The sequence below is a fragment of the Gobius niger genome (genome assembly GCF_951799975.1).
Source record: "Gobius niger genome assembly, chromosome: 24".
Taxonomy (NCBI): domain Eukaryota; kingdom Metazoa; phylum Chordata; class Actinopteri; order Gobiiformes; family Gobiidae; genus Gobius; species Gobius niger.
In genome coordinates this window covers 2,496,318-2,508,966 of record NC_136875.1, presented here as the reverse complement: position 1 = coordinate 2,508,966, position 12,649 = coordinate 2,496,318, and the positions used below count along the sequence as shown (strand labels likewise).

Sequence of the window (12,649 nt, the reverse complement as noted above, 5' to 3'; positions counted from 1 at the left end):
TACAGACGGCCTCTCGTCATAGAAGGGGGCGTGGCCTCGCCAAGGGGGAAAATAGAATCCACTCTTTTTAGCCATTTTCTGGTGGAATATGAACTTATTCTTTATTTACAAATAAAGTCAAGTGTAAATCGGGTCCATATGGATATTTTCTCACAGCAGATTGTTCTGTAGAAGTGAAAAAACGGCAGTTGTAGCTTGCGCTAGCTAACCGTTAGCATTACCCCGATGCTAACATGTAGCATCATGTTAGCATTCTTCGTTTTTTTTATGTATTCATGGGCTGTTGAACCAATTTGCTCCTCTCCATGTCTTTGAATCTTTATTTAGTAGAAAACTAGATTCATAATTCAGCATTTGTAGTTTTAAAATAATTAGCGAAAGTTTAGATTTTTTAAAAATTGTTTTCCCCCTTAACTGTTTTCAAACATGACCATATATGAGCGGTTCCAGAGATGGCAAAGTGGTTCAATAGCCCATAAATACATCAATAACGGAGAATGCTAACAGGATGCTACATGTTAGCATCGGGCTAATGCTAACGGTTAGCTAGCGCTAGCTACAACTGCTGTTTATTCACTTCTACAGAACAATCTGGTGTGAGAAAATATCCATATGGGCCCGATTTACACTTGACTTTATTTGTGTGTGATAAATAAGTTGATATTCCACAAGAAAATGTCTAAAAGAGGGAAAATTGTGTTTCCCAAAAGATTCTATTTTCCCCCTTGGCGAGGCCACGCCCCCTTCTATGACGAGATGCCGTCTGTATCTATACCAACGCAGCAACTTGTACTAATAACAGTTACTGCATACTGGACATTACAGACCAAACCCAGGGCTCGACATCAATTCAAACTAAAAACACAATTGGCTTTGTGTTAAACTAAACATTTGTGAATCCAAACTCGTTCTGATTTTGAGGCTTGAACATTCCTGTCAGTCTGATCTGATGACAGCCGTTGGAAGGGGACATCCATGCATGTGAGGCCCCTGGGCGGCCCCTGGAGTTGTTCTGGTTCTGTGGCCTGTCATAATAATCACCCTATGGATATTGTTAATAAAGATGAACTATTTATTTTTGAGCTCGATATTTGTTGCCAGTGCTTATATTTTTAACACATGAACATTAACCGCTGAACTGGTGGTGCTGCCATGTTTAACTATAATTAAAGGAGCATTATGCAACTTTTTATGTGAAAAAAGAGAATTGATACGTGTGTGTATCTGACCTTGTAGTGACCCAGCGGTGGTCCGGGTGGTCCGGGTGGTCTCTACGACGCTCCAGGATTAATTGTCAGGAAGGTTTTCACTGTTGACGGACCCTCACCAGAAAACCTGCTAAACCGTTGATCCTGGAGCGTCGCAGAGACCAGCGTGATGGAAAGTAAAGGCGCCATGCTGACCACTTATACAGCCGCTGGGCCAGTACAAGGTCAAATACGCACTTATCGCAACTATTTTCCGGCATACAAAGTTGCATAATGCACCTTTAAAGCACAGTCCAGTTGCATGTCAGGCTATAGTAGTGTCAAATCAGAACCTGAAAGAGTTCACTTTCCTCTTCAAAGACACAGTCGAGTTGAACACAGGGTTTCTGCCAGGCGTTAGAAAACATTACAGGAATTGTTGCCATTCAAAAGCAAAGTTAAAATCAAACTGATACTAAAAATTTTTTTAGTTCAATTTTGCTTCAGGATGAATGAGCGTGTGAGTGTGGGTCAGCGGATTCAAATTAGTCCAAAGCATGTTTTTAGTGGTCGGGGGAAACCTACTCAGACACTGGGGCTGCTTCTGAAACCCTCACATACAAAGCTCCTATGTCCTGATCCGAGCTCCTGTCCCCTTGTCACATGATGAGGTCAGCTGTTAGATCCTTGTGTAGTTCGGAACTAGAGCTTCAGCTACGTTTGGACAATCTGAGGCTGCGTCCGAAATGGTCAGATTGCTAAGAGCTCTTACGCCAAACCGGATGTGCGTCAGCGTCCGCCATGGCAAGTTGCTTCCGAATTGGTAAGTCAGTTAGGAAGTAGTTAGGAAAAGGAGCCTTGATGCTAACTATCATAGCCACTTTAGCATTGGGACCTCTGATGCTAACTATCATAGCCACTTTAGCATTGGGACCTCTGATGCTAACTATCATAGCCACTTTAGCATTGGGACCTCTGATGCTAACTATCATAGCCACTTTAGCATAGGGACCTCTGATGCTAACTATCATAGCCACTTTAGCATAGGGACCTCTGATGCTAACTATCATGGCCACTTTAGCATAGGGACCTCTGATGCTAACTAACCGGTGATTAGGAGCTATGTGCCATCCCACAAGCCACTGCGCCAAACCCCCCCACCCCCCTCGCCCCCACCCTGGAGTGATTCATGCGCAACCACTGGACAGGAGCACATTTAATAATAAAAATAACAATAATAAAACAATAAGATTCTGCACAAGCCAAACTTTATAAAAGTGATAAATCCATGTTGTCGTCTCCACAGCTCAGTCACATGTCAGTGTTAAAGAGGAAACTCAGGAAACAGATTAAATGCTTTTGTTTTCATTTAGTAGAAATGGATCATTTGCTGCTGTGGCTTTATGAAACCGCTGTTGAAATAAAATAACACTAAAGGGAAATGTTTGGATCATTTGGATTTATTTTTCTCCTTAAATGTCTTTGTTTGGACACTATGTTGTTGTTGGACACTGTACAGTAGGGGGCGACATGCACTTTTGTTTGGCCTGCACTCCACCAATAACTTTAAAGAAGAAGAAAAACAGCTGTTGGTGATGTCACTTCCCTTTCCCCTGTTTAAGGACGGACGGATTGTTCAAATGCAGCTGAAGCTCTAGTTCACTAACTGCATAGATCTAACAGTCGACCCATGAAAGGTTAAGGAGTTAGTTGCTAGTGTTAGTGCTTAGAGGCGACACTTTGATGGTTTTGGACGCAGCCTGACTGTCCTCACCACGCGGTTGAAACAACGGGGGAAGTGACATCACCAACAGCTGTTTCATGAAAACTACATCACCCATGTAGTGTTGGACTACAAAAAACACCCCGACTGCAGCCACTGACTTCGATAAACATGAACCACGATGATGATATGAAGCTACACAGAAAACAGACCATGATAAAAAGCTTTACCTTCTGCACCGACAGCTTCATCACAGAAATAAAACCTTCTCAGATGATCCACGTTGCTCAGTTCAGGTGGGGGTTGAGGTTAAATAACCAGTTACAATGATGACTGATGATTTGAATTGACATGTTTATTATACAAAACAACCTTACATGGATTGAAACGCTTTCACCCACATGAAATACCAGTATGTATCTGCACTGACTAAAATGGACCCAGAAGTAATCAGTCAAGCTTTATTGATTTCAAAAAGAGTGAGCCAATAAAGAATTACTGAAGCTGGTTTTGACAAAGGAAACCAGAAGGATTTCAGTTAGCATTCGTCCGGACAGGGGCCTCCAACCTCTTCTATCAGTGCTAATTGTGTTGTATATCAGTTTTTCTTAGAACAGTAAAGAGCAGCTGGGAGTGGGACAGCTTTTTATTCAGGCCAATTTCTATACAGTAGGAACCAGATGTTTACATACACTTTATAAAAATACATTTTTTTCTCACTGTCTGACATGAAACTAGAATAACATTTTTTTTTTTTTTAGGTCAATTAGGATTTTTGCATTTTTTTCTATTTGCTAAATGCCAAAAGAATGAGAGATTGTAATAAAGTCAGAAGTTCACATACACCAAGATTACTATACCTTTAAACAATCTGGTAAAGCCCAGGTGATGATGTCATGACTTTGGAAGCACAAGTCTGGTTCATCCTTGGGTGTAATTTCAAGACACTTGAAGGTTCAGGTTCATTGGTTCAAACAATGATGTAAATGTCCAATCATCAGGCAGATCAGAGAGAAGGCGGGTCTTGTGTCCCAGAGATGAACGTGCTGTGTCTGAAATGTGAAGATCAACCCGAGAACAAATGCAAAAGACCTGGTGAAGATGCTGAACCTGGTCAGAGTCTGTCATTATCCAGAGTGAAACAAGTCCTGCACCGACATGAGAGGGAACTCTGCAGGAAGAAGCTCTGACTCCAAAAGAAACAGAGAAAAGACAGTTCGGAGTTTGCAAATAAGAAAAGGAGAAAGACTTTCATTTTTGGAGACAAATCCTGTGGTCTGACAGACAGGGGGGCAGCATCATGCTGTGGGAGGGACTGGTGCACTTCACTAAATAGATGACATCATGATGAAAGAACTCTATGTGGAAATATTGGAACATCTCAAGGCATCAGGAAGTTGGACACAGATGGGTTTTTCAAATGGACAATTCCCAAAACGTACGGCCAACACTGGTCACAAAGTGGCTTAAGGAAAACAAATTAAATGTTTTGGTCATCACAAAGTCCTGATCTCAGTCCAGCTGAAAATGTATGAGCAGAGCTGAAAAGGCATAGGCACGCAAGGCGGCTACAAATGTGTCTCAGTTACACCAGTTCTGTTGTGAGAAGCTCGTGGAAGGAAATCCAAAACGTTTGACCCAAAATTACAATACAATTTAAAAGCAATGCTACCAAGCATCAATCTGTAAAAAGTTACAGAACCGTGTAGAAAATTCTCTCTCTCCTTTTTCTGGTATTTGACAGATAAAATAATAGTTCATTCTGGAAATAATTTCTTTTAGGCCAGACAGTGAGAAAGAAAATGCAAATGTGTTTATAAAGTGTATGTAAACATCTGGGTCTCACTCACTTTTGAACAAAACGTGTGCCATGGCTCAAAAAAAGTACCTGGGTGGGAGACTGGACACAGGTACTTTGGTGAACTGGGCTGTTCAAACTCCCTTCCCCTGTTTATTGTGGCCGTGATTTAGTAAATAATAGAAAGAACTCGGGTCTAGGTCCAGTCCTCGGACCAAGACAGGTCCAGGTCCTCTCCGCTCTGAAACAAAACCGACGCCGGGGTTCCACAGCTAGGCTCCGAGGTGTGGGGCGTGTTGAGGAAGTCTCTCCATTTGGAGACGGCCTTGGGGGGAACCACACTGGGGACAGACTCGGGAGGACTGGGAGTGTGTGGAGGAAGACTTCTGCTGGAGCCGCCTGGAGCAGAGACGTCCTGTAGAGACCATAAGACGAGATTACAGAGGAACTCGAATCATGTACTTTATTGACATCGAGACAGAGGGTCTTCACACATATACATTACTGGTCCAAAGTCTGGAAACACTTTATTTATTCCCATTGATTCTTCATTGTTGCCTTTTGCTTTGATTACTGCTTTACACTTGAGACACACTGAGAAAATGTTCACAGAAAAGACTGTTGAACCATTTCAGGGACAAGGACCTTATGAAGCTCATGGAGAAAAGGCCCAGAATAAAGGGAATTTAAAATATGAAACATTTTCTCAGTGATTTCACCCATATTAGTTACTTTATGTGTCTGTTTGGCAAGTGACTGGTCTAAAGTAATCATAGAAATGTCACAGAACATGATCACCTGGTCAGTCCTCCTCCTTTTCCTGGGGTGGTGACTGTCCGGCTCTCTCTGTCTGACTCTAGAACAGGAAAAAGGAAATAACTGACCACTTCATTATGGATATCTGTTTTAACGTTCATTTAAAAAGGGACTAGATGGAAGTTGTCATTTTTATACTTGCTACTGCCACCTTAGGTCTTACGTGTAACTGCAGCTTCTATATAGAAAATAGAAAATACATCATTTTTAGACTCCATCTAGTCCCTTTAATACAACTGTTTCACGTACATGGAGTCTTCATTAGTTTGTGGACACAGCTTCGTGCACATGCCCCTCCAGGATGATCCGTGAAAAAGTCTGAAAACACGACGCACGAGTCCTTGTGCTTTGGTTTGGTCAGATCTGTCAGTCCGTCCAACGATCAGCCTCTTGTCTTCGTAGTTTAGCAGTTTTTCACCGGTTTACAGAGCCATGTTTACAGTTCAGCCGCTCTGAGGTGATGGAGTCGCATAAACACAGTTACGCAAAGCGGAGCGGATGCGCTGCAGCGCGACGTGGAGCGGGTAATGCCAAAACATATTTTTTTATGGAAAATAAAACGCGGGTCAGATTTAATGGTTTGTCCTCGCGTCGCCGGCTGAACAGACCCAGGCTAACCTTTAAGTAAATGCTCCTGCTCGTGTGCATATGGAGCTGTATCTCCGCGCTCACGTAGGCCTGATGTGTGACTGCTGCTCCTCCCCTGCTCAGGGCGGCTGCTTTTTCATTTAATTTTCACCTGTGGCTGGTCTTTTTTGAGACTTACAAAGGCTAGTTTTGATAAAAATCCCTGTTTTGGATAATGCGTGTTTTATGACACAACTGTCTCCCTGATTTCACTCTCTTCATTGGCCACCGTTTTTACAGAGTGAAGTATGTTCTTACCTGAGCTTAGACGAGTCGATGTGTACCGGTCTGGTCTTTTTGTGTGCCCTCAGTCACGCACAAAGACCAAAGATGTTGTTAGCATTTGGCCTCTCCCAATGTATTCCTATAGCTCCAAACGGGTTGAAGTTAGAAGCGACCAAGCTCTTCCACTGGCACAAAGACCAGACAGGTACGGATCAACTCGTCTAAGCTCAGGTAAGAACATATCACAGTATGGAAAAACGGTGGCCTGTTCCTTTAAGAAAAAAAGATCGACTACTGAGAGGCCTGAGTTTCACATTGTTTTAGGAGAACATAGAGCTGTAATATTGTGACAATAATAGTACGTGGTGGTGACCCGCGGTAAAACAGCGCTCGCGTCTGACATAGGTTTATTTTGAGATCTGATAAAACTGTCGGTTTGACCTCATTGATCTTCTGATAAAAACTAAACAGCGATCTGAAACACGAGGTGTGGAGATGGTTGTTCTGTGCAGGAGATCCCTCTGCTCTCACTTCCTCCCCTCTCTCTGAACACTGCACTGCTGCAGGACCGATGGGCGGGGCTTTGAAAACACATGATGAACTGAAGAGGGGCGTGGTCATTTCTGCTGCGTTGTGATTAAATGTCCAGATGAAATGTCCAGATTGTGACTTTTTACAAGTTTTTGATCGTCATTTATTTCACTTCTGTTCATCACTGAGCTCCCAAAATCACACATGAGCTGTATTAGAGTGTCTAGTTTCCTAATTAAAAAAATAAAACGCAAAAACGAATCTCGAAAATCAGTGCCCTATCTGTACCCTGACAAAGACCACGTGATGTGATGTCTCTGTTTGATTAAAGGATTTAAGTCAGATCATGTAAGTCTCACCTCTGTTTACTGGAGCTGAGGAGGTCTCTGTCCATGACTACAACGGTCTCCTCAGGCTCCGCCTCCTCCTCAGGTGTAAGCCCCGCCTCCTCCTGTGTAGCGGACAGGTACTTGTCCCAGCGGCTCACCTGCAGCATAATCAACAACATCCTGGGTCATAAATGTGGTTCGTTCAAAGCCAAACAGGTAAAAGAAACATACTTAATGTGTCAGCATTCTATCGGTCAGGCCCAAACACTTTGACTGAGGTGGTCGTTTAAGGGGGACATGTGTTCCAATAAGTTAGCATCAGCTGCTAACAACACTCGTTGCTCTGTGCGAAATTAAAAATGACCAGAGGAGAAAGACATTTTACCGGTTTGCTCAAAAGTTGCTCCTCTTCATCCGTCTCAGTCCTGAAAAACAAAAGAAGAGTTAAGAGAAAGGGGTGGACAGGTGAGACAAAGGGGTGGACAGGTGAGACAAAGGGGTGGACAGGTGAGACAAAGGGGTGGACAGGTGAGACAAAGGGGTGGACAGGTGAGGGCCCGACCGATATATATTGGCCGATATAGACACCTATATTCTATAGGTGTCTATATCTCTAATCATATCTGCCTAAATAATTGTTATTGTCCTGCACTACAGTCCGTACATCAGCATTAAAAAAACTGTGGACTGTGAACGGTTACCAAAGCGACTGGGCGTCCATTTTTGGTCCGTGCCCGGCGTCCTCTTCCATCTTGGCTCCTTGGGTGGCGTTGAGTTTTTGGACATGGCGCCTGCAGTCTGCCCCAGAGCCCCGGCCAAACTCCTGTGAGAGCAGTTTACACGTCACTGAAATGTTCCTTCTTTTTAAATCGATGTTCTATATTGTCATGGATGTGCAAACCTTTATGACCGACTGCTTCTGGCCACACACTTTACAGCTCCATTTGCTCACTTTCTTTACCTGCACAAAATAAATCATCCAAGTCTCCTTTTCAATGACAATTTTTAAATCCACACATGGAATCGATCATTTTTGAATTCATAAGGCTAGGCTAACTCAAAAACAGTAAAAATGACATGAATGTAGTATTTTTGATTGAAAGCTACTTTTTTAGCTGGACTTCTAACAGAGAATTGGAAGTTTGTTAGACTTTGTCTTTTTTTTTTTTTTTTTACTAATAAATAAGCGGTATACTAATTTCTTTATGGAAATATTAAGTTGTTAGCGCTTCACTCTGTGACGTCATTGCCTTTAGAGGCTACGCCCACAAACATGTGCTCACTGTTGTTGTGAGGGGATGTTGTGCTGTGAGTGTGGAGCTTGTTTTTGCTGCAGTTTTTAGTTTGGCCGCAGCATCTGTTTACTTTATAGTCCAGGAAAGACCAAATATATAATTTTCTTCTTCTTCTTGTAAACAAACAAAATCGAATCAAAAATCGAGATCCATCAGTATGGGGGAAATAATCATGATTCCGCCCAGCAACAACGTGAGGTAAAAACACTGTCAAGAAGTAGTTTTGTTTTGTTTTTGCTTTTCCACAAACTGACATTTAAGTCCCAGCAAATGTTTAAGTCAGGCGAGCAGGAAATGTTATGGCGTTGTTCCCCGGTCAAAAACATACGTCACGTAGTTTTGAGCATTTAAAAAGTACACGGTACCTTTCCCCAAAGTTACGTATTTACTCTTAAGCCTACTTGCTATTGTATTATTATTATTATTATTATTTGGGCCATATGACTTGGGTGAATAACACAGACCTGCTGAACCTGGAAGAGTCCACAGGAGAAACAGCGGAGCACGTGGAACTCCTGGACCATGTTCACCCCGGGAGAGGACCGAGAGCCCCGGGCAGAAGGACGAGAGAGACCCGGGCAGAAGGACGAGAGAGGTCGGTCCTCACGGTCTTCACAGAAACGATAGATCATAGATGGCGGGCTTTGTTTATATCCGCGTCGTGACGTCATGTCCCTGCGTCCTGGACGAAGCTACGGTGTATTGGTATTCTTTAATTTCTGTTTTAATATATGGTTTTACTCTCGGTATACTGCTGCTCAAGATGTAATGTAAAAGAAGTTAATAAAAAAATAAAATATAAATAAATAAATAAATAAATAAATAAATGAAATCAATGAAATGAAATGAAATGAAATGAAATGAAATGAAATGAAATGAAATGAAATGAAATGAAATGAAATGAAATTAAATTAAATTAAATTAAATTAAATTAAATTAAATTAAATTAAATTAAATTAAAAATACGGTGTATTGGGGCCATCTAGTGACGGAAAAAAAAAAAAAAAAATTCGACTTTAAACATGGATGATGACCAAGATGTTATGTTGGCCTCCAAAATAAAAGCAGCTCAAATGTACTGTACTTATACTGGTAAATTGACCACTTCCCACTTGGAAATACTACATAGGTCTGTTCATTGTAGTTTATTATATTGTAATGTCCCGCACTTAGGTGTAGCCCCCATCATTTGGGTCAAACTATTCATTATTGGCTTTCTGTGTTTGTACTGCTGCAAATATCCCTGTAAAAACATCCAAATCACATTTGTCAATGTAGTTACATTTAGTCACCAGTAGATGGAGCCAGACTCCATAGTAGTGTAACAAGTGTTATAAGCGTGTCAAAGTCACAGGCTGCGTCCGAAACCATCAAATTACAGCCTCTAAGTACTAACACTTGCAACTAATCCTTAACCATAACCACCACCTTTCATGGGGTCGACTGTTAGATCTCCATGCAGTTAGTGTAAGAGCCATTTTAGAGGCCTTTTTTATGTATTTGTTCCACCAGCCACTAGGTGGCACTGCACTTCCTGTTCGTGTCCAGGCCTATTTAAGGGCTGAAGGGAGTGGCCTCAGTGCTGCAGAGTGAAGGCATACAGTTTTTGACCGTGATGTTAAGCTGTTGAAATATGGAAATAAAAAAGGATTCTTCACTTAACACAGGGGTATTGGGCTCTTTCACGCGTGCTAAACACCCTTTTACTTTGCCAGCCTAGCAGACAGTGGTGTAGGGCCGCTGGCCGCTACAGTTAGTGAACTAGAGCTTCAGAAACATTTGCCCAATTTGACCGTCCTTACCCAGGGGAAGGGGAAGTGACATCACCAACAGCTGTTTTTCTTCGTGAAACTTATTCATTTCATTTCATTTATTAATTTAATTGAATGGGACAGTGCATATTAATGAACAGACAAGTAGTGCTGTAAATATGCCGGATTTAGCTCAAGGCTAATTTCCGTCCCATAAAAAAATATTGGTGGAGTGCAGGCCAAACAAAAGCTCAGTGAAAAACAGTGTCCAGATAAAGACATTTAAGGAGGAAAAAACATCCAAATGATCCTTCACATTTCCCTTTAGCTTTATTCTATCTCAACAGCTGTTCCACAAAGCTATAAATGATCCATGTGGCTTAAGTTTCTGAAATGAAAGCAATCGGACTTGAGTTGGACTTAGAGGAATAGGCCACAAAATAGAAACTCCATGTAGTTCATAAAAAGTCCATTGTCATTCAGGAGCTGCCACAGAGCGCCAGAATGCTATCCACCCAGAAGAAAAAAAAAAAAAAAAGATTTGATTTTGTGCATAAAGTTTCCATTGTTCAGAACGAATGCTTGTAAATTACCAACCAGGCTAACAGCATTTGTTTGTGAAAGTTGGATAGTTCGACAGGCATTTTCTCCAACTTGTGGTGACATTTGAGTGACAAAGGAAGTCCACCAGGTTTGGAAAAGACCTTGAAGAGACTGTGATGGGTGCGAAGGGTCCCCTTTGAGAGACGGGTGGAGTACATGTCCTTGATAGAGGGGAGAGGGGCTCCGTAGATCTTCTCCGCTGCTCTCACGACCAGCTCCATCACTGCTGGTCAGGATGCTCTGTCCGGTTCTTCTACAGAGGGACTATAGAGAGCATCCTGACCAGCTCCATCACTGTGTGGCTCTTCTACAGAGGGACTATAGAGAGCATCCTGACCAGCTCCATCACTGTGAGGTTCTTCTACAGTGATGGAGCTGGTCTGGATGCTCTCTATAGTCCCTCTGTAGAAGAACCTCACAGTGATGGAGCTGGTCAGGATGCTCTCTATAGTCCCTCTGTAGAAGAACCTCACAGTGATGGAGCTGGTCAGGATGCTCTCTATCGTCCCTCTGTAGAAGAACCTCACAGTGATGGAGCTGGTCAGGATGCTCTCTATAGTCCCTCTGTAGAAGAACCACACAGTGATGGAGCTGGTCAGGATGCTCTCTATCGTCCCTCTGTAGAAGAACCACAGTGATGGAGCTGGTCAGGATGCTCTCTATAGTCCCTCAGTAGAAGAACCAGACAGTGATGGAGCTGGTCAGGATGCTCTCTATAGTCCCTCTGTAGAAGAACCACACAGTGATGGAGCCGGTCAGGATGCTCTCTATAGTCCCTCTGTAGAAGAACCACACAGTGATGGAGCTGGTCAGGATGCTCTCTATAGTCCCTCTGTAGAAGAACCACACAGTGATGGAGCTGGTCAGGATGCTCTCTATAGTCCCTCTGTAGAAGAACCACACAGTGATGGAGCTGGTCAGGGTGCTCTCTATAGTCCCTCTGTAGAAGAACCACACAGTGATGGAGCTGGTCAGGATGCTCTCTATAGTCCCTCAGTAGAAGAACCTCACAGTGATGGAGCTGGTCAGGATGCTCTCTATAGTCCCTCTGTAGAAGAACCACAGTGATGGAGCTGGTCAGGATGCTCTCCATAGTCCCTCTGTAGAAGAACCACACAGTGATGGAGCTGGTCAGGATGCTCTCTATAGTCCCTCTGTAGAAGAACCACACAGTGATGGAGCTGGTCAGGATGCTCTCTATAGTCCCTCTGTAGAAGAACCACAGTGATGGAGCTGGTCAGGATGCTCTCTATAGTCCCTCTGTAGAAGAACCACACAGTGATGGTCAGGATGCTCTCTATAGTCCCTCTGGAGGCTGAGACTCTGGCTCTTCTCAACTTGCGGAGAAAGTAGAGACGCTGATGACTTTTCTTGACCAGTGATGTAGTGTTTATGGTCCAGGAGAGCTTCTCTGTGATGTGCACCGCCAGGAACTTAGTGCTGGTCACCCTCTCCACTGCAGCACCGTTGATTGTTAGAGGAGCTGGACCCGCGCTCTTCGAAAGTCCACAACAATCTCTTTTGTCTCCTCCACATGTAGAGAGAGATTGTTCTGTGAGCACCACATGGCCAGACTGCTCACTCACTCCTGTAGTCTGACTCGTCTCTGTTGCTGATGAAGCCCACCATTGTTGTGTCGTCTGCAAACCTGATGAAGAGGTTGGAGTCCAGATTGCTTTGCCCAACAGCCCTTTTAGAAATCAATTTTAAGCAATCATAACCTTTTTTAAAGACTTTTTTTTTTTTTTTTTACAAAACCTTTGC

At 42.9% G+C, this 12,649-nt stretch overlaps 1 protein-coding gene across 1 annotated transcript; it reads right to left on the bottom strand.

The window, feature by feature from the left end:
* Positions 1-4,765: 4,765 nt before the first annotated feature.
* Positions 4,766-9,097, bottom strand: mrnip (MRN complex interacting protein). The gene is made up of 7 exons (XM_079582368.1): positions 8,996-9,097; positions 8,138-8,197; positions 7,938-8,059; positions 7,622-7,661; positions 7,267-7,394; positions 5,507-5,564; positions 4,766-5,123 (listed from the first exon to the last, which is right to left on the bottom strand). Exons 1-7 carry the CDS (start codon positions 9,053-9,055, stop codon positions 4,905-4,907), a joined length of 687 nt encoding a protein of 228 aa, XP_079438494.1. The 5' UTR covers positions 9,056-9,097; the 3' UTR covers positions 4,766-4,904.
* Between the last annotated feature and the right edge of the window lie 3,552 nt (positions 9,098-12,649).

Coding starts and splice junctions, on each gene's coding strand:
- mrnip (XM_079582368.1), bottom strand. CDS start 9,055: ATGGTCCAGGAGTTCCACGTGCTCCGCTGTTTCTCCTGTGGACTCTTC. Junction 8,198..8,995: donor GACTCTTCCAGGTTCAGCAG/GTCTGTGTTATT, acceptor TATTTTGTGCAG/GTAAAGAAAGTGAGCAAATG. Junction 7,395..7,621: donor AGCAACTTTTGAGCAAACCG/GTAAAATGTCTT, acceptor ATTATGCTGCAG/GTGAGCCGCTGGGACAAGTA.